The sequence below is a fragment of the Somniosus microcephalus genome, chromosome 1, assembly GCF_052327205.1.
Source record: "Somniosus microcephalus isolate GS21.2 chromosome 1, FLI_Smic_1.0, whole genome shotgun sequence".
Lineage (NCBI taxonomy): Eukaryota > Metazoa > Chordata > Chondrichthyes > Squaliformes > Somniosidae > Somniosus > Somniosus microcephalus.
The window spans coordinates 446,337,800-446,360,992 of record NC_140987.1 but is presented as its reverse complement, the minus strand read 5'-3'; the positions used below and the strand labels follow the sequence as shown (position 1 = coordinate 446,360,992).

The window sequence follows — 23,193 nt, the reverse complement described above, 5'->3', positions numbered from 1 at the left end:
AAGGCGCAGGAAATGTATGGGTGTCACCTTTTGTGCGGAGTGGGCCTTTTGCGTAGCAGTAAGCATCCCCGCCGCTGGGCCAGAAGGAGTAGGGTTTCGAACCCCACTCCAGACAGTCCCGGCAAGTGGAGTCGGAGCTCCAACTATAAATTCTGGGTGGACATCCAGCGGGATACTTGCGTCCGTGGGTGTGGGTGGCCCCCCCCCTCAGATGGGTTGTGGGAGCCCGTAAAACCCTCACGCCATAGGACTAACCACCCTAATGGCTGGTTCAAAGATGGTTACGGTCACGGAATGAGCGTTAATCACGGCCATAAATCCTTCCACCACTTCATACAGTTCCCGAAAGGGAACAGTGTGAGGATACGTACGACGATGACCTCTTGCGCAATGCACCTCCTTGGACCCTCAGTCGCAGATGCGAGGGGGCAAATCGTGCAATTGTTACATTTTTCATTTTATTGACATGTAAAATGTTGGCCCAGTAATTCCCTTCCAAATGCGCGAGTACGGTCGGGGTACTTACACGTCTGGCCGGAGGAAATGCCGGTTTTCAGCATGCACAGTGCATGTGGGGAAAAATGGCATTTCCTGTCCTCTGAACGAAGGGGTTCAGAGGCAGAACGCGTGCGACTGCACAGGCAGCGCGTGCGCAGTAAAATTCGCCGCTTTCATTCATGCTTTCAGTGAGGTCAAGTCCTTACAACTTACACATGAAAAAAGCATGGGTACAGTTGCTCCAGAGGCTGCGGAGGAAGATATTTCTTATCGTGGAGCTTCTGAAAGTATGTATGTCTGTATACATTCCTTTGCGTGTTATGTATATATTCCTTTACTTATGTGTATGAATGTATTATTTAATTATGACTTTCAGAGAAAGTAACTTATTGGAAAATCATAATTAAAAACATACATTCATACACATAAGTAAAGGAATATAAAACATACATACATATACGTAAAGGAATATATGCGGACATACATACATAATTACTTATTACTGATGAAAAGTTTCTTTCTTAAAAGTGCTGGAAATGTTACATTACTCATTTTAGAACACTCATTTTCACATTCAATTCACACAGCCACAATTGCTCCTTCTACCTACCGTTCTGAAAACCCATTTAAAAAAAAAAATTTAAACTTTAAAACTTACTTAAAATTTCTTAAAATAACTTCCCTCCCTTTCCCAAACAAAAATATTGCCTTTCAGAAGCTCCACGATAAAATATATCTTCCTCCGCAGCCTTGGAACAACTTTACACATGCTTTTTTCAAGTGTAACTTGTAAGGACTTACCCTCACTGAACCCATGAATGAAATCGACGAAGTTCACTGCGCAAGCGCTGCCTGTGCAGTCGCACGCGCTGTGCCTATGAACCCCTTCGTTCCGAGGTCTGGAAATGCCGGCGTTCCCCGCATGCGCTGTGCATGCTGAACGCCGGCATTTCCAACGGCCAGATGCGTGAGTACCCAGACCGTACTCACGCATTTGGTCACGAATTTCTGGCCCATTGTCACCCCCTGTTGGGATGTTCCATGGACGTAACCTTTTATTCCTTGAACAGCAGCACACAGGGACCCATAGGTGCGCAAGTATCTCAAAGGGGCTCGGTGGCTGGAGGAGTGTTCACAGCATAAGGCAGAGGGCAGGGCAAGAATGGTTATATACTTATATACACTTAGTCACATCATACTGGCATGTGCCTGAATTGGTACTGGCATGCAACCTGCCCATGAACTCAGCCAATGATTTGAGACAATGCTATGTTGCTAAGCATAATTTGGCTGTTTTTGGCAGCTTGGGCTTTTGACCAGTTTCAGGATAAATGAGACTTGCGTTTGTCGCAATAAAAGGGAATACGGAAATCCCTTGCATAGTGCATATGATGCCTGCCCTTTATGGAAACAGGTGCCGTATTGAACGTTTCAAAGCGATATTGTTAGGATGACATAAAATGTGATATTCTTTCATCAGCAGTATTCTGTCATCCTGATCTTATATTCATCCTGTTAGAATTGGGTTTAGTTCTAACTCGACCAGGTAATTAGCCGACACAAACACTGCGACACGATGTCATTGTGTTGTGCTTAATTGCTTTTGTATTATCGCCATTAATTTCCGCAGTCGCTATGTGTTGAAGCTTAATGAAGAAATTCTTACCTCTCTTGGCTTGCACTGTGTGGTGAGAAACGTGCTCTGATGTGTCTCATGTTCTCTTTTTGTAGGACTCCCAGCATCTCACCTCGGGGTACAATGGGCAAAGTAGGTCACCTTTTTACTCTTGTCTTTTAAGGCAATTTAATGCTCTGTCTGTAATTAAAGTTAATATTGGAATGTTAATTACATGGTGCCGACGCTTGGAAGATAGGAAGACTAATTTCCCGATGATCCAGTATTATGTGTTGTGGCACGTTAATAGTAGAATTTCAATGGGAGTGGCAACAGCTGTAGATAGGTTCTGGGTGAAAAAAAACTAAGACCTGACACTCCAAATGCATGCTTCTTTTCAGAGCGTTGTGATGTTCAAGGAAAACCTCCGACAAAGTCAGCACCACAGAAATCGTGAGTACCATTGGTTTGAACTTAAAAAAAAAACTCAAACGCACTCTCCATGGCTGGAACTGAAGCTGGTTGAGAGTGTCATGACCTCGTCCGTACCGCAGAAGAGTATCACAGATTGACTAGGGCTGATGATCCTGGTTCAAGAAGTCAGTTTATTGTTCTCATACTTACGTCCCTCATTTTGGTAAGACCATCGCAGGTCAACCCTGTTAAGAACATAAGAACATCCACCACCTTAAACATTCACTCCCTCCACCACCGGCATACCGTGGCTGCAGCGTGTACCATCTACAAGATGCGCTGCAGCAACTCGCCAAGGCTTCTTCGGTAGCACCTCCCAAACCCGCGACCTCTTCCACCTAGATAAGGGAGAACCAGTGGATGTGGTGTATTTGGACATTCAGAAGGCTTTCGATAAGGTCCCGCATAAGAGAATAGCGTGTAAAGTTAAAGCACATGGGATTGGGGGCAAGGTACTGACTTGGATAGAGAACTGACTGGCAGACAGGAAGCAAAGAGTTGGAATAAACGGCTCTTTTTCCGAGTGGCAGGCAGTGACTAGTGGGGTACTGCAGGGACCGGTGCTAGGACCCCAGCTATTCACAATATATATTAATGATCTAGACGAGGGAACTAGATGTAATATCTCCAAGTTTGCAGACAACACAAAGCTGGTTGGGCGTGTGTGCTGTGAGGAGGATGCAGAGAAACTCCAGTATGATTTGGACAGGTTGGGTGATTGGGCAGATGTATGGCAGATGCAGCATAATGTGGATAAATGCGAGGTTATTCACTTTGGTGGCAAAAACAGGAAGGCAGATTATTACCTGAACGGCAATAGATTGGGAGAAGGGGAAATGCAACGAGACCTGGGTGTCCTTGTGCACCAGTCGCTGAAGGTATGCATGCTGGTGCAGCAGGCGGTTAGGAAGGCCTTCGTAGCGAGAGGATTCGAGTACAGGAACAAGGATGTCTTGCTGCAGTTGTACAGGGCCTTGGTGAGACCACACCTTGAGTATTGTGTGCAGCTTTGGTCGCCTTATCTGAGGAAGGATGTTCCTGCCATGGAGGGAGTGCAGCAAAGACTCACCAGACTGATACCTGGGATGGCAGGAATGACGTATGCGGAGAGATTGGGTCGATTGGGCTTATACTCACTGGAGTTTAGAAGAATGAGAGGGGATCTCATTGAAACTTATAAAATTCTAACAGGACTAGACAGACTAGATGCAGGAAGGATGTTCCCGATGGCGGAGGAGTCCAGAACCAGGGGTCACAGTCTAAGGATAAGGGGTAAGCCATTTAGGACAGAGATGAGGAGGAATTTCTTCACCCAGAGAGTGGTGAACCTGTGGAATTCTCTACCACAGAAGGCAGTTGAGGCCAATTCATTAAATATATTCAAGAAGGAGTTAGATATATTTCTTAAGGCTAAAGGGATCAAGGGATATGGGGAGAAGGCAGGGACTGGGTACTGAGTTTGGATGATCAGCCATGATCTCATTGAATGGCGGAACAGGCTCGAGGGGCCAAATGGCCTACTCCTGCTCCTACCTTCTATGTTTCTATGTTTCTAGAAGGACAGGGGCAGCAGGCGCATGGGAACACCACCACTTTGAAGTTCCCCTCCAAGTCATACACACCATCCTGACTTGGAAGTATATCGCCGATCCTTCATCGTCACTGGGTGAAAATCCTGGAACTCCCTCCCTAACAGCGCTGTGGGAGCACCTTCACCACACGGACTGCAGCGGTTCAAGAAGGCGGCTCACCACCACCTTCTCAAGGGCAACTAGGGATGGGCAATAAATGCTGGCATTGCCAGCGACGCCCTGATCCCATAAACAAATTTAAAAAAATAATAGGAGCAGGAGTAGGCCCGGATGCCCAAGCCACAAGCCACAATTCAAAGTATTTACAGCAGAGAAACAGGCCATTTGGCCAACTAGTCTATGCCGGTGTTTATGCTCCACACGAGCCTCCTCCCACCCTTTTTCATCTCACCCCATCAACATATCCTTCTATTCCTTTCTCCCTCATGTGTTTATCTAGTTTTCCCTTAAATGCATCTTATGGTATTCGCCCCAACCACTCCCTGTGGTAGCGAGTTTCACATTCTCACCACTCTCTGGGCAAAGAAGTTTCTCCTGAAATGCCTATTGGATTTATTAGTGACTATCTTATATCTATGGCCCCTAGTTCTAGTCTCGCCCGCAAGCGGAAACACCTTCTCTACGTCTACCCTATCAAACCCTTTCATAATCTCAAAGACCTCTTTTGAGTTCCTTTTGAGTTACGATGTTCAGCAGCTTCAAACGCACGCACTCAAAGTACAGGCTGAAAATTAAAATGAAATTGGAAAGGAAGCAATTAAAGATACTTGAAAAAGGAGCTGGCTGCACAGTAATGAGTTAAATAGACGTGAAAACGAAGTGATGTGCGATCATGGGATGAACATGAAGGTTAGGATTATTCATGAGCTTCTGAGTTAATGGGGTTAAACGACAAGGCCTTTCACACAAATGTGGAGTTTACATATCAAAGCTGAGGTGCTTTAACTTCAATCCAAACAGTTACTCGTCATTATCAAAATCACATTAGAAAGACAAATAGAAATTGGCACAGTGAACCTTTCTTTGCAAATGAGCACAGGATTCCAATCTGCTGGTTGACAGTCTGAAGCTCTACTCCCTACGGTCTACCGTCCTGTTATTCTATCCTTTGAATGCTGAAATTAATCCAGAATCTCTTGCACCCTGCCTATTGTTACCTGGTATAAACAGGTCCAAATCAGTGTCCTAAACCTATCCCAGTCATCCCAGAACAGGTAGAACATAGGAGGAGGAACATAAGAGGAGGAGAAGCATCCGGGGAAGGCGCCGAACACCTCGAGTCTCTTCGCCGGGAGCAAGCGGAAGCCAAGCGCAGGCAGCGCAAGGAGCGCACGTCATGCCAAGCACCCCACCCACCCGCCCCTTCAGCCGCCATCTGCCCCACCTGTGACAGAGACTGTAGGTCTCGCATTGGACTCATCAGTCACCTGCAAACTCATTTTTAATGTGGAAGCGAGTCATCCTCGGTTCCGAGGGACTGCCTAAGAAGAAGAAGAAGAACATAGGAATAGGAGGAGGCCATTCAGCCCCTCAAGCCTGTAACACCATTTAATTAGATCATGGCTGATCTGTATATTAGCTCCATCTACCCGCCTTGGTTCCATATCCTTTAATACACTTAACTAAAAAATTTTTTAGTTGTCTCAATTTTGAAATTTACAATTGAGCTCCAGCCTCAACAGCTTTTTAGGAGAGAGGGTTCCATATTTCCACTCCCCTTGTGTGAAGCAGTGCTTCCTGACATCACCCCTGAATGGCCGAGCTCGAATTTTAAGGTCATGCTCCCTTGTTCTGGACTCCCACCACCAGAGGAAAAGGAAGAATGAAAGAACTTGCATTTCTATAGCGCCTTTCACCACCTCAGGACGACCCAATGCGCTTTACAGCCAGTGATGTATTTTTGAAGTGTAGTCACTGTTGTGATGTCGGAATAGTTTCTCCCCATCTAATTTCCGACGAACATCTTAGGCGCTCACGCCTCTTGTGTCCCACTGTTTCACGTCAGGGCCACTCTTCCTGACCATCTTGCTGTAGTGCCGATTCCACCCCCCCCTCAGCGTGGAGCGCTCCCGACGAGGAGCCGCGCCTGCCGGGAGCACCAGGCCCGAAATCACGGGGCCTGACTTTCCATCTGTCGATTCAAACGGCTGGAAAATTAACGTCTGCGGGTCGGCGATTTACAGACCAACATTCCCTAGAAGCGTCGCTTCCCGCTGGGCAAAATTCCATCGGAGAATCGGCCCTTATGGCACCCTTTATTTATTTTATTCTCTCTCTTTCAGAGTCACTGTTGTAACATAGGAAACGCAGCAGCCAATTAGCGCACAGCAAGCTCCCACAAACAACGTGATAATGGTCAGAAAATCTGTTTTTTTTTATACTGCTGTTGGTTGAGGGTTAAGCATTGGCCAGGACCCCAGGGAGAACTCCCTTGCTATTCTTTGAAATAGTCCCCAGGGATTTTTTACATCCACCTTAGAAGGCAGACAAGGCTTTGGTTTAACATTTCTTTTGAAGGACGGCACCTCCGACAGTGCAGTACTTTCTCAGTACTGCACTGGAGTGTCAGCCTAGATTTTATGGTACCAGGGTGGGACTATGCACCCACAAACCATTCTAACTTAGAGAGCGAGAGTGCTACCAACTGAGCCATGGCTGACACCCCAGTAAATACCCTGTAATCTGACCAACTTATAATATATAAAATTCTTAAGGGACTTGCAGGGAGGATGTTTTCCCTTGGCTGCAGAGTCTAGAACCAGGGGTCACAGCCTTAGAATAAGGGGTCGGCCATTTAGGACTGAGATGCGGAGGAATTTCTTCACTCAAAGAGCAGTGAATCTTTGGAATTCTCTACCCTAGTGACCTGTAGATGTTCAGTCTTTGAATATATTCAAGACAGAGATGAATAAATTTTTGGAAACTCAGGGAATCAAGGGATATGGAGATCAGGCGGGAAAGTGAAGTTGAGGTCGAAGATCAGCCGTGATCTTATTGAATGGCGGAGCAGGCTCGAGGGGCCCGTATGGCTGACTCCTGCTCCGAATTCTTATGTTGTTATTGTGTTCTTAACTTGACCCCATTTATATCAGTAACCGATGTTGTTCTGGTGGAATTAGAACAAGCTCCAGCAAATTAAACCCGAGCGACATGAAGCAGAAAGGCACACTAAATCCATTTCCATGTGGTTGCAGTATATGTTGGTACTTTATAGATGTATCGAGTGTAAAACTGATGCACAACCAGGCTCCAGAGCGCTGGTGTTTTGTGTCAATATAGTTTAAGCAGGAGGCGTCACACTGGAGACTTGGAAAATGATTGTGCATTGTTAATAATACAAAGTCAGCAGTGTAATCAGAGTCACACACTTATTAATACAGGTGACATGCCAAACCCCAGTGGCTCAGTGGGCAGCACTCTCGCCTCTGAGTCAGAAGGTTATAGGTTCAGGTCCCACTCCATGAGACTTGAGCACATAAAGCTAGGCTGACACTCCACTGAGGGAGCGCTGCACTGTCGGAGGTGCCGTATTTCAGATGAGATGTTAAACAGAGGCCCCGTCTGCCCTCTCAGGTGGACATAAAAGATCCCACGGCACTATTTTGAAGAAGAGCTGGGGAGTTATCCCCGGTGTCCTGGGGCCGATATTTATCCCTCAATCAATATCACAAAAAATACCAGATTATCTGGTCATTTTCACATAGAAACATAGAAGATAGGAGCAGGAGTAGGCCATTCGGCCCCTCGAGCCCGCTCTGCCATTTAATGAGATCATGGCTGATCATCCAAATTGCCATGCATTTGTCCAATCACCCAACCTGTCCAAATCATACTGGAGTTTCTCTGCATCCTCCTCACAGCACACACGCCCACCCAACGTTGTGTCATCTGCAAACTTGGAGATATTACATCTAGTTCCCTCGTCTAGATCATTTATATATATTGTGAATAGCTGGGGTCCTAGCACCGATCCCTGTGATACCCCACTAGTCTGCCTGCCACTCGGAAAAAGACTCATTTATTCCAACTCTTTGCTTCCTGTCTGCCAACCAGTTCTCTATCCAAGACAGTACCTTACCCCCAATCCCATGTGCTTTAACTTTGCACGCTATCTCTTAGGCGGGACCTTATCGAAAGCTTTCTGAAAGTCCAAATATACCACATCCACTGGTTCTCCCTTATCTATTCTACCAGTTAGATCCTCAAAAAATTCCAGTAGATTAGTCAAGAATGATTTACCTTTTGTAAATCCATGTTGACTTTGTCCGATCCTGTCACTGTTTTCCAAGTGCTCTGCTATTATATCTTTTATAATGGACTCTAGCATTCTCCCCACTACCGATGTCAGGCTTACCGGTCTATAATTCCCCATTTTCTTTCTACCACCCTTTTTAAATAGTGGGGTTACATTAGCTATCCTCCAATCCATGGGAACTGTTCCAGAGTATATAGAATTTTGGAAGATGACCAGCAGTGCATCGACTATTTCTAGGGCCACTTCCTTAAGTACCCTAGGATGTAGATTATCAGGCCCTGGGGATTTATCGGTCTTCAATCCCATCAATTTCCCTAACACCATTTCCCTACAAATACTGATTTCATTCAATTCCTCCCTCTCATTAGACCCTATGTTCCCGACATCTCTGGGAGGTTATTTGTGTCCTCATTTGTGAAGACAGAACCAAAGTATATATTTAATTGGTCTGCCATTTCTTTGTTCCCCATTCTAAATTCCCCTGATTCTGACTGCAAGGGACCTACGCTTGACTTCACCAATTTTTTTCTCTTCACATATCTATAGAAGCTTTTACAGTCAGTTTTTATGTTCCCTGAAAGCTTACTCTCATAATCTATTTTCCCCCTCTTAATTAATCCCTTTGTCCTCCTTTGCTGAATCCTAAACTGCTCCCAATTCTCAGGTTTGCTACTTTTTCTGGCCAAATTATATGTCACCTCCTTTGATCTTATGCTATCACTAATTTCCCTCGTTAGCCACGGTTGAGTCACCTTTTTTGTTTTATTTTTATGCCAAACAGGGATGAACAAATTCTGTAGTTCATCCGTGCGATCTTTAAATGTTTGCCATTGCCTATCCACCGTCAACCCTTTAAGTAACATTCCCCAATCCATCCTAGCCAACTCGTGCCTCATACCATCGTTATTTCCTTTATTTAAATTCAGGACCCTAGTCTCTGAGTGAACTATTTCACTTTCCATTTTAATGAAGAATTTGATCATATTATGATCGCTCCTCCCCAAGGGGCCTCGCACAACAAGATTGCTAATTAATCCTTTTTCATTACATTATACCCAGTCTAAGATGGCCTGATCTCTAATTGGTTCTTCAACATACTGGTCCAGGAAACCATCCCGTATACACTCTAGGAATTCCTCCTCCACAGTATTATTACTAATTTGGTTAGCCCAATCTATATGTAGATTAAAGTCACCCATGATAACTGCTGTGCCCTTATTGCACGCGTCTCTAATTTCCCGTTTAATGCCATCCCTAACCTCAGCATTACTGTTTGGGGGTCTGTATACAACTCCCACTAACGTTATCTGCCCCTTGGTATTTCTCAGCTCTGCCCATACAGATTCCACATCATCAGAGCTAATATCCTTCCTTACTATTGTGTTACTCTCTTTAACCAGCAATGCTACCCCACCTCCTTTTCCTTTTTTCCTGTCCTTCCTGAATATTGAATACCCCTGGATGTTGAATTCCCAGTCTTGGTCACCCTGGAGCCATGTCTCCGTAATCCCATTTATATCATATCCGTTTGCATCTATTTGCGCAGCTAATTCATCCACCTTATTGCGAATGCTCCTCACATTAAAACACAAAGCCTTCAGACTTGATTTTTTAACACTCTTTGTCCTTTTAGAATTATTATGTTCTGTGGCCCTGTTTGATTTACACCCTTGATTTCTCTGCCTTCCACTTTTGCTTTTCTCCTTCCTGTCTTTTGTTTCTATCCTTGCTTCTCTTTCCTCTGTCTCCCTGCACAGGTTCCCAACCCCCTGCCATTGCTGTTTGTGGGAGCTTGCTGTGTGCAAATTGGCTGCCACGTTTCCTCCATTACAAAAGTGACTTCAAAAAGTACTTCATTCGCTGTAAAGTGCTTTGGGACGCTGTAACAATGCAAGTCTTTCTTTCTTTAACAGAGATATTATGGATTTTCAACTTGCTGCCGCCCGTTATAGAAACCATCTGATTTTCAGTTCTGTCCAAATTTCCTCCACCTCTGCTTCAGCGCATCTGCCACTGAAAACCCCTCATCCATGCCTTTGTCACCTCCAGACCCATCCTCCACCCTCCAAAACTCTGCTGCCCGTATCCTGGCTCGCACCTGGTCCCGCTCATGCACCAGCCCTTTCCCCGCTGACCTCCATTGGCTCCCGGATCGTCCTGCTGCCTCCGGTTTAAAATTCTCACTCTTAAAATCTCTTCATGGCCTCGCTCACTTCCATGTCTCTGTAACCTCCCCCAGATCTGCAACTCCCCCCTGAATGCTCTTGTGCTTCCTCTCGCCCATTCGCCCCACCGTTGGGGAGGGCGGGGGGGCACACCTTCAGCCACCTAGACCCCAAGCTCTGGAATTCCCTCCCTAAATCCCTTCACTTCTCCACCTCCCTCTCTTCCTTTAAGAGCCTCCCTAAAACCCACCTCTGTGACCAAGCCCTCCTAATAGCTCCTCCTTTGGCTCGACATCCATTTTTGTCTGGTGATGCCTTGGAATTTTGTTTGCCTTAAGGGCGCTATGTAGATGCCAGTTGTTGTTGTAGGTTGGAGCATAGCTTGTCAGCTCCCAGATGCCAGTGCAGCTTTCACTTTGCAGTTGTGATGGAGTCAAACATTAAATAGAACATTAAGTACAACATTAGCATGAAAACCAGAGTGTAATCAGTAATTTCTTATTTCAAGCAGAATCACTACACACATGATTACTTGTCTCTTTATAAACTAAACTGAGCCCAGAATAGCTCTGACGACAATGAACAGAACGAGAGAGACTGTAATAATAAACTTTGATGTGAATGGCTTTGATAATGAGAATTTTTTTTAAATGAAGATCTCTATTGGCGATTGAGACCATTCAGAACAAAAGTTATAAAAATTCCTGGCAGACTTACTCCATCTGCCACCGCTATTGTTGTTCCAATTAGACTGGGTCCTGATAGTGCCGGGATTGTTAACAGCAATATATTGGCCACATATAGTGACGCCACTAAAATGGAGATATTTGGGCAATTCCCCCCGTCAGTCACGCCTGGAGACCGCACTGCTGTAAGTGACTGGGATTGCCTTTATGCACTTAGTTTATATTGTGTAACTATCCTCCACTCACTGCATTTTGCTGGAGAAACAACCAATCCTGCTTTTATCGGGAGAAGTTGCTGCAGTTTTCATCATGAGTTCTGTTTGCCGTAGTTCGTTGAGATTCTTTTTAAATAGACTCTGCAGACTGTTTGCTGTAGTGTGCTGTTTAAATAGACTCTGTAAATAGACTGTTTGCTGTAAATCCCGCCCGCCTGCAGTTCATTGAAAACACAGTGATGTCAACAGGCACTCTGCAATATCTTACTCACACCAGCTGGAGTATTGTGTCCAATTCTGGACACCACACTTTCGAAAAGACATGAAGGCTTTGGAGGGGGCGCAGAAGAGATTTACGAGAATGATTCCAGGGTTGAAGGATTACAGTTATGTGGATAGACTGGAGAAGCTGGGCTTGTTCTCCTTAGAGCAGAGAAGGCTAAGAGGAGATTTGATCGAGATGTTTAAAATCATGAAGGGTTTAGATAGAGTAAATAAAGAGAAACTGTTTCCAATGGCTGAAGGGTTGATAATCAGAGGGTACAGATTTAAGATGATTGGCAAAAGAACCAGAGGCGACATGATGTATAACCTTTTTGCACAACGAGCGGTTAGGATTTGGAATGCACTGCCTGATAGGGCGGTGGATACAGATTCAATAATAGCCTTCAATAGGGAATTGGATAAATACTGGAAGGAGAAAAATTTGCAGGGATATGGGGAAAGAGCGGGGGAGTGGGACTGACTGGATTGCTCTTCGAAAGAGCTGGCGCACTCGATGGGCAGAATGGCCTCCTTCTGTGCTGTACTATTCTTTGATTCTGTGGGCTGGATTTTCATTCAGGAGTCGGGTAGGAGGTGGGACTACAACTTTCGGGGTTGTAGTCCCGCCTCCATTGAGATGTGGCCAATCCACGCAATTTTAACTTGATTGACCTTATTGAGCCTGCCCAGTGGGCTCAGCAGGCCAATTAAGAGCCACCCGGCAATAGGTGACATCACAGACTGAAACTTCATCTGTCAAGAGGTTTTGACAGATGAAATATCAGCGTTTCACAGCTGTTTGAAGCTGTCAAACACTGACAGTCTTACTTCTAACCTGAGTCCTTCTCCACAGACTCAGTTAGAAATCTCTCCTGCATAGAAAGCTGAAGGCTGTCACTTTTGACAGTTTGCAGCCATTCTGCTTTCTGTGCCGGTGAGATGAGGGACTCCCGAGACCTAAAGGAAGGAAGGCTGAAAAGGTAAGAAAAGGTCATTTAAACTTCTTTAAACACTTTAGACACACCAAACACACTTACCTTTGCACTCATGCACACATCACTCACCTGAACACTGACATCTCGACCCCTCCAAGTCCTTCAACCCGACGGCCCGCCTCGCAAACTTGGCGTGGTTTGGAGCCGTCAGGAATCCCACACTTCAGGGTTAAAAATAGGGATTAGGTTAAAAACTGCCTGTTAACTACCTGTTAACAGGCAGTTAATTGGCACTAATCCCTTCCCGCCTTGGGTAGGCGGGTCCCAGTGCGGGGCGGGTACCCGCCTCCTTTGAAACTGGCACGGAGGTGGATTGGGGGAGGGATGGGGTCGGGACCCCTGATTTCAGGATTTTAACCCCCCACATGTCTCATATCCCGACTCCATGGCCCAATGAAAATCCTGCCCTATGATTCTATGTAGAGTTGCTTTTCCGTTGCAGCATGGGTTTTTGGAGAGAAATGTAGGTGCATCCTTCTACTTGTGGCTCCCTCACTATTTCAGACATGAAAAGTACTAGTGCTATGACGCTATGGAGATGGGGTCATGAGGCATCCATTGGAATTCACCGCATGTGGATGGGAGAAAGAAACAACTTGCATTCACATAGCGCCTTTCTTGACCTCGTGATGTCCCAAAGCGCTTTACAGCCAATAAAGCCCTTTGGAAGTGTAGTCACTGTTGTAATGTAGGGGGGTAAATTCAGTGATGATGCACTGCTAGTATGAGGCTCCACTCAATGGGCGAGTCAGTCATGGGATCAGCCCTATATTATTAAACAGCCATTGACTGCTCCCAGGAATGACAGCACATTTACTGATCCTGGGAATAAACAGAAAATTACCACGCCTGGAGTACTGCGTACAGTTTTGGTCTCCTTATTTAAGGAAGGATATACTTGCATTGGAGGCAGTTCAGAGGCGATTCACTAGGTTAATTCCAGAGATGAGGGGGTTGACTTATGAAGAATGGTTGAGCAGGCTGGGCCTATACTCAGTGGAATTTAGAAGAATGAGAGGTGATCTTATTGAAACATATAAGATACTGAGGGGGCTCGACAAGGTAGATGCAGAGAGGATGTTTCCCCTTGTGGCGAAATATAGAACTCGGGGGCATAGTTTCAGAATAAATGGTCACCCTTTTAGAACTGAGATGAGGAGGAATTTCTTCTCTCAGAGGGTCGTAAATCTGTGGAATTCTCTGCCCCAGAGAGCTGCTCCATGGAGGCTGGGCCATAAAATACATTTACGGTGTAGATAGACTGATTTTTGCAAGATAAGGTAGTGAAGAGTTATGGGGAGCGGGCAGGGAGGTGGCTTTGAGCCCAAGATCAGCCATGATCTTATTGAATGGCGGAGCAGGCTCAAGGGGCCAAGTGGCCTATTCCTGCTCCTATTTCTTATGTTTTTATGATCCGGGAATCAACAATGTATTTACTGATCAAACACGCTATTTAATCCTAGGAATGAATGACGTGTTTTCTGGCCCCAGGAATTCATTCCCAAAGATGGTAGTTAGGGGTTAGTTTTCAGTAACATTGAGCAAAAGTACTTTCCTCTTTTCGTTGTAGTAAAATACAGTAGCCATGTCCATTGTGGATTCAAAATACTGGAAAAATATACCAAATGAACTGTAAAAGCTCAAAATTTCCGCAGGGATATTCCTACGGCCCAATCAACCTGGAAACTAAGTCTGATGCCTTCAATACCTTTATCGCCTTTTATACATTTATCTACTTAAAGTAATTTTCAGTACACCCGGAGTTTAAGTTAAATGCTGATGTCCTACTGCACTCTCAGTGTAATTGCTTGCTTTCCTCTCCAAGTCACACACACCATCCTGACTTGGAAATACATCGCCGATCCTTCATCATCGCTGGGTCAAAATCCTGGAACTCCCTCCCTAACAGCACTATGGGAGCACCTTCACCACACGGACTGCAGCGGTTCAAGAAGGCGGCTCACCACCACCTTCTCAAGGGCAATTAGGGATGGGCAATAAATGCTGGCCTTGCCAGCGACGCCCACGTCACATAAACGATTGAATAAAAACAAAATGTCTTACATCAGCTGACATATTTTCCATCACTTGCACCATATCAACGCTGAATGCAAGGGGCATTTGATCATCTCTGGTGTTTAGAATTGCTATGATGGTTGGGGGGATATTTCAAATTTAAAGACCAAAATCAGTGTATGTTCAGTCCCAGAGCGATCGATTGCATAGTCTTGGTGCCGATTTTTGAAAATGTAAATTATTTGTTTGAAGAAACTTGGATCCGAAGTTCATAGGCTGCCGCCACTCTGTGCTATGGTAGGCTTCCGAGGCCTACTGCAGCCAACCTCTGCCCTGCCTCTTGCCGAACTTCCCAGCATAGGCCAAGGAGCCTGCCAAAATCATTTAAATGGCCAGACTATTGTCCAGGGTCAGGTAGGGAAGCACTGGGTCCTGTCGACTGTGGCTCAGTGGGTAGCACTCTCGCCTCTGGGGTCTAGAAGGTTGTGGGTTCAGGTCCCACTCCAAAGACTTGAGCACAAAAATCTAGGCTGGCACTCCCAGTGCCGTGCTGAGGGAGTGCTGCACTGTCAGAGGTGCCGTCTTTCGGATAAGAAGAAGAGCAGGGGAGTTCTCCCCGGTGTCCTGGGCCAATGTTTATCTCTTAACCATCATCTCTAAAACAGATTATATGGTCATTATCATGTTGCTGTTCGTGGGAGCTTGCTGTGCGCAGATTTGGCTGACTCATTTCCTACATTACAACAGTGACTATGCTTCAAAAGTACTTCATTGACTGTAAAGCACTTTGGGACGTCCTGAGGTGGTGAAAGGCGCAGACGTAGATGCAAGTTCTTTATTTCTTTCTTCTCTGTCACTGATGTACAGACTGAGATATGAGGTGGCAATGCACCAAACCAGATTGGTGGTCCCGTCACGCCCAACACGTCCCTGCATTCTGCAAGAACAGAAAGTGCGTTGGTTCAGCACCTTATTCAACAGTCACAAACCAACTTGAAAATTGATCTCCCTCATTCGTTTTTCTCGGAGCAATATGGGTGGCTAGTTTATACTTGCACTTATTGGCATCTCACTTCATTGTCTGGCAATGTCTGCGGGACTGAGGAGCAACTGAAGCTGATGACCCCGATTGACCTTTAGCACTGGATTAAAATTCCCAGTTGTTTCCACGGTAACCGGTATCTAGAAAATTTGATCCTTGGGGGGGGGGCGCTGGAGGAAACTTAAAACTCTGTGCGCAGCAATGAACTCTACAAGAGGAGTTCTTTTCAATTGGCAATGACATCTGCCTAATTGAAATAATCTGGTTCTTTGCCTGAGAGAGACCTTTTTCTTCTTACCATGATGTGTTTTTTTTTAAGGAACAGTAACCGATCGCCCTTGATTAGAAGCAAAGCACACTTTTTGCCATGAATTTTAAATCGGCTTCGGCATGCAATTTGAAGCACTGATGTACTGACTGAGATATGGGGGGGGTGGGGGCAATGTGCCAAGCCAAGCATTTGGAGACAAAACTCCAAAGACTGATGTCGCCGGCTAAACGTAAAAATCACATTGGTACCAGGGTCCGAATGGTGACTAGCTTTAAATCACAGACGACCCACTACAAGCCCTGTAGGAGACTGTACAAGTGGCTTTATTTTTTTTAGAACTACTAGTCCTAACACCACCCTGCCCCCTCCCCCCCCCCCCCCCCACCAAGGGGTTGTTGCAGCAATTCATTGCTTAACTCGATCAGGAGCCTGTAGCTGTGCAATGATAAACGAACATGCGCCTTTCATAAGGAACCTGCGTGGGATATCTTACAACCCGTGCTGGGAGTCGGCGAGTTTGAAATGGAGTTCTGCGCGCAGTCCGGGTTGTCGTCTCTCCTTTCCGTTTGAACGACCTTAAACTTGCACTTGTAGGAGTGTCTAGTTCCTATCAAGAGACTGAGGTCGACTCAGACGATCAACAAATGATGTTTAATATAAAACAAACTAAGTTTAACAAATCAATGCACGAGAACTACGAAAACAGGTCTAGTCAGTTCGGAGGCTCCACGAGGACTGCTTGGGTGGTCCCGTGGCTGGCGTCATGACGTCATCACGTTTTTCCTGCCGATGGGGGATCACGTGATGAATGGCATGACGTCATCGCGTTTGCCCGCACTCTTAAAGGGACCGCGCTCTGTACATGCAAACAGTATATACAAAGATACAGACTCAGGCTGTAGTTAACACACTGTTAAAGGGAATTATATACATTTAATCGGAGTCCCTTAGTGGCTCCGCCACACACTCTTCATTTTTAGGGCTTCAAATGCGATCTCCTTCGAAATGAATTCAATTACGCCCGTGAATTACGGGGCGCATTAGGCATTATGACTTACGAAAGAGCCACAGCGACATTTCTTAAAGCGGCCCTCAGTGCACAGTTTTTGCCAGATATTAAGAATAACGTATGACCTTTTACCTTCAGTAAGATAACTGCTGGAATGGTGGGGACTATCTAATGATGTTACGTTTCTGGTGCTGGGCTGCATGCTCGCCGTGAATTTACACCCATTAATTTTATTGGGCGGAAAATCTTCGAGGAGCCACGCGTCCAAATTCCCATGATGCTCTCTCAGGTAGCTGACACACAACGACAGGAGAGCAAATTGATAAAAGCATGCCTGTCGTATTTTTTAATGCTCCGTGTTCTGCTTCCTTATTTCAGCCATTCTGTTCTTGTCTTTCAATAGTTTTCTCCTTCATAGTCATTGGGGCTTATTTTGGCTTTGGCCGATGGTGTATAATGGACCATATCGGATTGGTCACCCATTTTCACTTTTTTTTTTAATTCATTGACGGGATGAAGGCGCCGCTGAGAAACCCAGCATTTACTGCCCATCCCAAATTGCCCTTGAGAAGGTGGTGGTGGTGGTGAGCCGCCTTCTTGACAACTGAGTGGCTTGCTAAATAACAACAGAAAATGCTGAAAAAACTCAGCAGGTCAGGGCAGCATCCATGGAGAGAGAAACAGAGTTAACGTTTCAGGTCGGAGACCCTTCGTCAGGACTGGCAAAAAGCAGGAAAGGGAACAGATTTTAAAGCAAGTTGGGGGGCTGGGAAAAGGGGGAGGGGATGAAAGAACAACAGGGAAGGTCAGTGATAGGATAGAAAGCAGGAGAGATAAAGAGACATTGAGAGATATTGAACGCCAGAGGAGGTGGTGATGGGACAGGTAAAGGAATAAAGGATGGCTCTAGATGAAGTGTGAATGGCGCTGGCAGAATGATGGACAGCTGCCATGTGGGAGGGAAGAAAAATGGCCTGACGAAAGTGTGGATTAAAAAAAAATTATATGTGATAGGGGCCGAGGTTATGATCTGAAATTGTTGAACTCTATGTTGAGTCCAGAGGGCTGTAGAGTGCCTAATCGAGAGATGAGGTGCTGTTCCTCGAGCTTACCCTGAGCTTCCGTGGTTGTTATTTCGGATTTCCAGCATCCGCAGTATTTTGCTAGCGTGAGTGGCTGGCTCGGTCATTTCAGAGAGGCAGTTAAGAGCCAACCACATTGCTGTGGGTCTGGAGTCACATATAGGCCAGACCGGGTAAGGACGGCAGATTTCCTTCCCCTACAGGACATTAGCGAACCAGGTGGGTTTTTACGACAATCCGGTAGTTTCATGCTCACCATTCCTGACACTAGCTTTTTATTCCAGATTTATTCAATTAACTAAATTTAAATTCCCCAGCTGCTGTGGTGGGATTTGAACGCTTGTCGCCAGATGATTAAGTCCAGGTCCAACTGCGTTGCTAATACCAGTAACATTACCACTATGCTACTGTTCCCGTCAACGGGACCAGCAACGTTGGCTTCAGTGGAAAGGGAAATGGGGCCTGATGTATAAGGAGCGGCCAGTCTGACATTGGCCATTTCACACCATGGGCTCAAAGTTAATCCCCCCTCTCTCTTCGTCCAATGTGCATCTTCTCTTGATATCATTTATCATGTCTTCTTTCATTGTTCTCTCATGTTTCCTTTCCTCTGTTTCCTTTTTTTTAATCTCGAAAGTTTGTTTTTGCCCCGCACCTTTCAAGGTTCTTGTCCCTTTCCCTTCAGCTAATCAGCTCCTGCCGCAAGAATCACAGAATCATGGGATGCTATAGCACAGAAGGAAGCCATTCGGCCCATCATGCCTGTGCTGTTTTTTAAAAAAAGGCATTTTATTAGAGAATAAACACGTACAGATTACCCTGCGATTCAGATCTTTTTATTACTCGAATTTGTTGTAATTTGGAAACAAATGGGGATGAAGCAGAAGTTCTCCTTTTTAAAAAAAAAAGTGCCATTTTTTTCAAAGGTGAGTCATCCTTGGCCTGCCGAGACTTCGCCCCTCTCCCAGACCGCAGTCACTGGCCTTTCTGGCTGTGTGCTCGGTGCTGGTGGTGGTGGGGGGGGGGGCGGAGGGGAGCGGGTGGGGGGGGCATCTGGACCTGCCCCTGCCAGGAACAACAGCAAGAACTTGCATTTATATAGCACCTTTAACGTAATGAACCATCCCAAGGCGCTTCGCAGGATATGACACCCAGCCACATAAGGAGATATTAGGGCAGGTGACCAAAAGCTTGGTCAAAGAGGCAGGTTTTAAGGAGCGTCTTAAAGGAGGAGAGAGAGGTAGCGAGGCGGAGAGGTTTAGGGAGGGAATTCCAGAGCTCAGGGCCTTGGTAGCTGGAGGCACGGCCACCAATGGTGGAGCGATTAAAATCAGGAATGTGTAAGAGGCCAGAATTGGCGGAGGATGGTTGTAGGACTGTAGGAGGTTACAGAAATAGCGAGGGGCGAGACCATGGAAGATTTGAAAACAAGGATGAGAATTTTAAAATTGAGGCGTTGCCAGGCCAGGAGCCAATGTTATTCAGCGAGCACAGGGGTAATGGGTGAAAGGGACTTGGCGCGAGTTAGGAAATGGCCAGCATAGTTTGGAAGAGCTTAAGTTTATGTAGGGTGGAAGATTGCAGGCCAGCCAGGAGAGAGTTGGAATAGTCAAGTCTAGAGGTAACAAAGAGGGAATGTGCCGCAAACTCTGTGCAAAACGGAACGGAGCACACTGAACCCATGCCTCTGCAGCCCATGGCACTGGGTCTACAGGGGGGCCCAGGTCCCCAGGAACAGTAAACAGAGCACTCCCCAGGATGAATTGAGTTGTCTGGGCCTCCTGGCCGCTGTTCCCCCAGTGGCAGCCAGAAGGCCCTGATATTGGCCTGCAGCTCTGCTCCTGTCTCCAACCTAGCATTGCAGGGGCAAGACCTAGCCAAGCGGGTGGTGGGCTGTGCCTGGAGTCCACCTGGAGTCATGCAAATGGCATGGGGAAGGAGCGTTGTGCCTGTTGCTCCCCATTAGGTGTCCAAAGAGGAAAGTCTTCTCTACTATCTCATTGAACATAAGAACACAAGTCCTGATGGACTTCATCCTAAGGTCTTAAAAGAAGTAGCTAGTGAGATAGTTGATGCGTTGGTTTTCATTTTCCAAAGTTCCCTAGATTCGGGGAAGGTTCCATTAGATTGGAAAATAGCAAAATAGCGAATGTAACTCCTTTATTCAAAAAGGGAGGGAGACAGAAAGCAGGAAACTACAGGCCAGTTAGCTTAACATCTGTCATAGGGAAGATGTTAGAAGCTATTATTAAAGACGTTATAGCAGGGCATTTAGAAAAGTTCAAAGAAATCAGGCAGAGTCAGCGTGGTTTTGTGCAAGGGAAATCATGTTTAACCAATTTATTGGAGTTCTTTGAGGAAGTAACATGTGCTGTGGATAAAGGGGAACCGGTGAATGTACTGCACTTAGATTTCCAGAAGGCATTTGATAAGGTGCCACATCAAAGGTTATTGCAGAAAATAAAAGCTCATGGTGTAGGGGGTAACATATTGGCATGGATAGAAGATTGGCTAGCTAACAGGGAACAGAGAGTAGGCATAAATGGGTCATTTTCTGATTGGCAAGGTATAACGAGTGGTGTGCCACAGGGATCAGTGCTGGGGCCTCAACTTTTTACATTTTATACAAATGACTTGGATGAAGGGACCGAAGGTATGGTTGCTAAATTTGCTGATGACACAAAGATAGGTAGGAAAGTAAATTGTGAAGAGGACATAAGGAGGCTACAAAGGGATATAGATAGGTTAAGTGAGTGGGCAAAGATCTGGCAAATGGAGTATAATGTGGGAAAATGTGAAGTTGTCCATTTTGGCAGGAAGAATAAAAAAGAAGCATATTATCTAAATGGTGAGAGATTGCAGAGCTCTGAGATGCAGAAGGATCTGGGTGTCCTAGTGCATGAATCACAAAAGGTTAGTATGCAGGTACAGCAAGTAATTAGGAAAGCTAATAGAATGTTATTGCTTATTGTGAGGGGAATTGAATACAAAAGTAGGGAGGTTATGCTTCAGTTATACAGGGCATTGGTGAGACCACATCTGGAGTACTGTGTACAGTATTGGTCTCCTTATTTAAGGAAGGATGTAAATGCATTGGAGGCAGTTCAGAGAAGGTTTACTAGACTAATACCTGGAATGGGCGGGTTGTCTTATGAGGAAAGGTTGGACAGGCTAGGCTTGTATCCGCTGGAGTTTAGAAGAGTAAGAGGGGACTTGATTGAAACATATAAGATCCTGAGGGGTCTGGACAGGGTGGATGTGGAGAGGATGTTTCCTCTTGTGGGAGAATCTAGAACTAGGGGTCACTGTTTAAAAATAAGTGGTCGCCCATTTAAGACAGAGATGAGGAGAAATTTTTTCTCATAGAGGGTCATGAGTCTTTGGAACTCTCTTCCTCAGAGGGCGGTGGAAGCAGAGTCTTTGAATATTTTTAAGGCAGCGGTAGATAGATTCTTGGTAAACAAGGGGGTGAAAAGTTATCGGGGGTAGGCGGGAATGTGGAGTTATCAGATCAGCCATGTTCTTGTTGAATGGTGGAGCAGGCTCGAGGGGCCGAGTGGCCGACTCCTGCTCCTAATTCGTTGTTCGTATGTACGTATAAGACGTAGGAGCAGGAGTCGGTCATTCGGCCCCTCGAGCCTGCTCCGCCATTCAATAAGATCATGGCTGATCTGATCTTGGCCTCAACTCCACTTCCCTGTCCGCTCCCTATAACCCTCGACTCCCTTATCGTTCAACAATCTGTCTATCTCCACCTTAAATATATTCAATGACCCAGCCTCCACAGCTCTCTGGGGAAGAGAATTCCAAAGATTCACGACCCTCTGAGAGAAGAAATTCCTCCTCATTTCCGATTTAAAAGGGTGCCCCCTTATTCTGAAATTATGCCCCCTAGTTCTAGATTCCCCCATGAGGGGAAACATCCTCTCTGCATCTACCCTGTCAAGCCCCTTCAGAATCTTATATGTTTCAATAAGATCCCCTCTCATTCTTCTAAATTTCAATGAGTATAGGCCCAACCTGCTCAACCTTTCTTCATACGACAAACCCTTCATCTCTGGAATCAGCCTCGTGAACCTTCTCTGAACTGCCTCCAATGCAAGTATGTCCTTCCTTAAATAAGGAGACCAAAACTGTACGCAGTACTGCAGGCCTGGTCTCACCAACGCCCTGTACAGTTGTAACAGGACTTCCCGACTTTTATACTCCAACCTCCTTTGCAATAAAGGCCAACACTCCATTTGCCTTCCTACTTACTTGCTGTACCTGCATGCTAACTTTTTGTGTTCCATGTACAAGGACCCCCAGATCCCTCTGTACCTCAGCACTTTGTAATCTCACCCCATTTAAAAAATAATTTGCTTTTTTTTATTGACGGCACCATCAGTCCAATTCTTTCCTGGTCATCAGTTCTACAAGAGCAAACAGCTGAGGGAAACGGCCACCTGTGCGGACCGAATGGGCCGAACGGCCTCCCGCCGTGCTGAAAATTTCCATGTCTTTAAGATGTTAATTTAACAAATGAAGTCAACAAGAAGCAGACCAAGGGCATACATCTGTGTTACAAAAGCGACTGTGATGTCATTCAGCAACAAAAGGCCCATGCACCATGTACAATCTACTTCAGCTGGCACGCCATCCTACCTATTTAATCATCAGAGCGAAAGTTATGTAACCAAGAAAAACATCCAAAGTATCTCTTCCTTCACATCTCCACTCCTCAACTCTGATGAAACTCCACCGCCACCCAGTAATACAATAAGTCTTGTGTCTCATGGAGTACTTGATGATTTCAGTCTATCCTTACGTCTACCCTTCAACTCGTCTAACGGAGCTGCCTTGCACTTATAGCAGTAAAGTTTATTGAAGGCAAGTGAATGTGATTAGCCAGGCTTAGTCTCCAAATACAGTGAAGAAAACTTGCTTAACTCAATTGGATGTCTCGTTGACGCCATATAGAATGGCTTTTAGCAATAATCTGCTTGTGGATTTAATGAATTTCCTACCAACGACC

General features: G+C 45.6%; 1 protein-coding gene across 5 annotated transcripts in view; it reads left to right on the top strand.

Annotated features, from left to right (window-relative positions):
* aff2 (AF4/FMR2 family, member 2) overlaps positions 1–23,193 on the top strand; it is a 648,034-nt gene that overhangs the window by 408,379 nt on the left and 216,462 nt on the right. For all 5 annotated transcript variants that reach the window (XM_086001958.1, XM_086001950.1, XM_086001941.1 and 2 more), the window contains 2 exons: positions 2,230–2,266; positions 2,515–2,566. In XM_086001958.1, the coding sequence (XP_085858084.1) occupies positions 2,230–2,266; positions 2,515–2,566 (89 nt within the window). The remainder of the gene's footprint in view (positions 1–2,229; positions 2,267–2,514; positions 2,567–23,193) is intronic.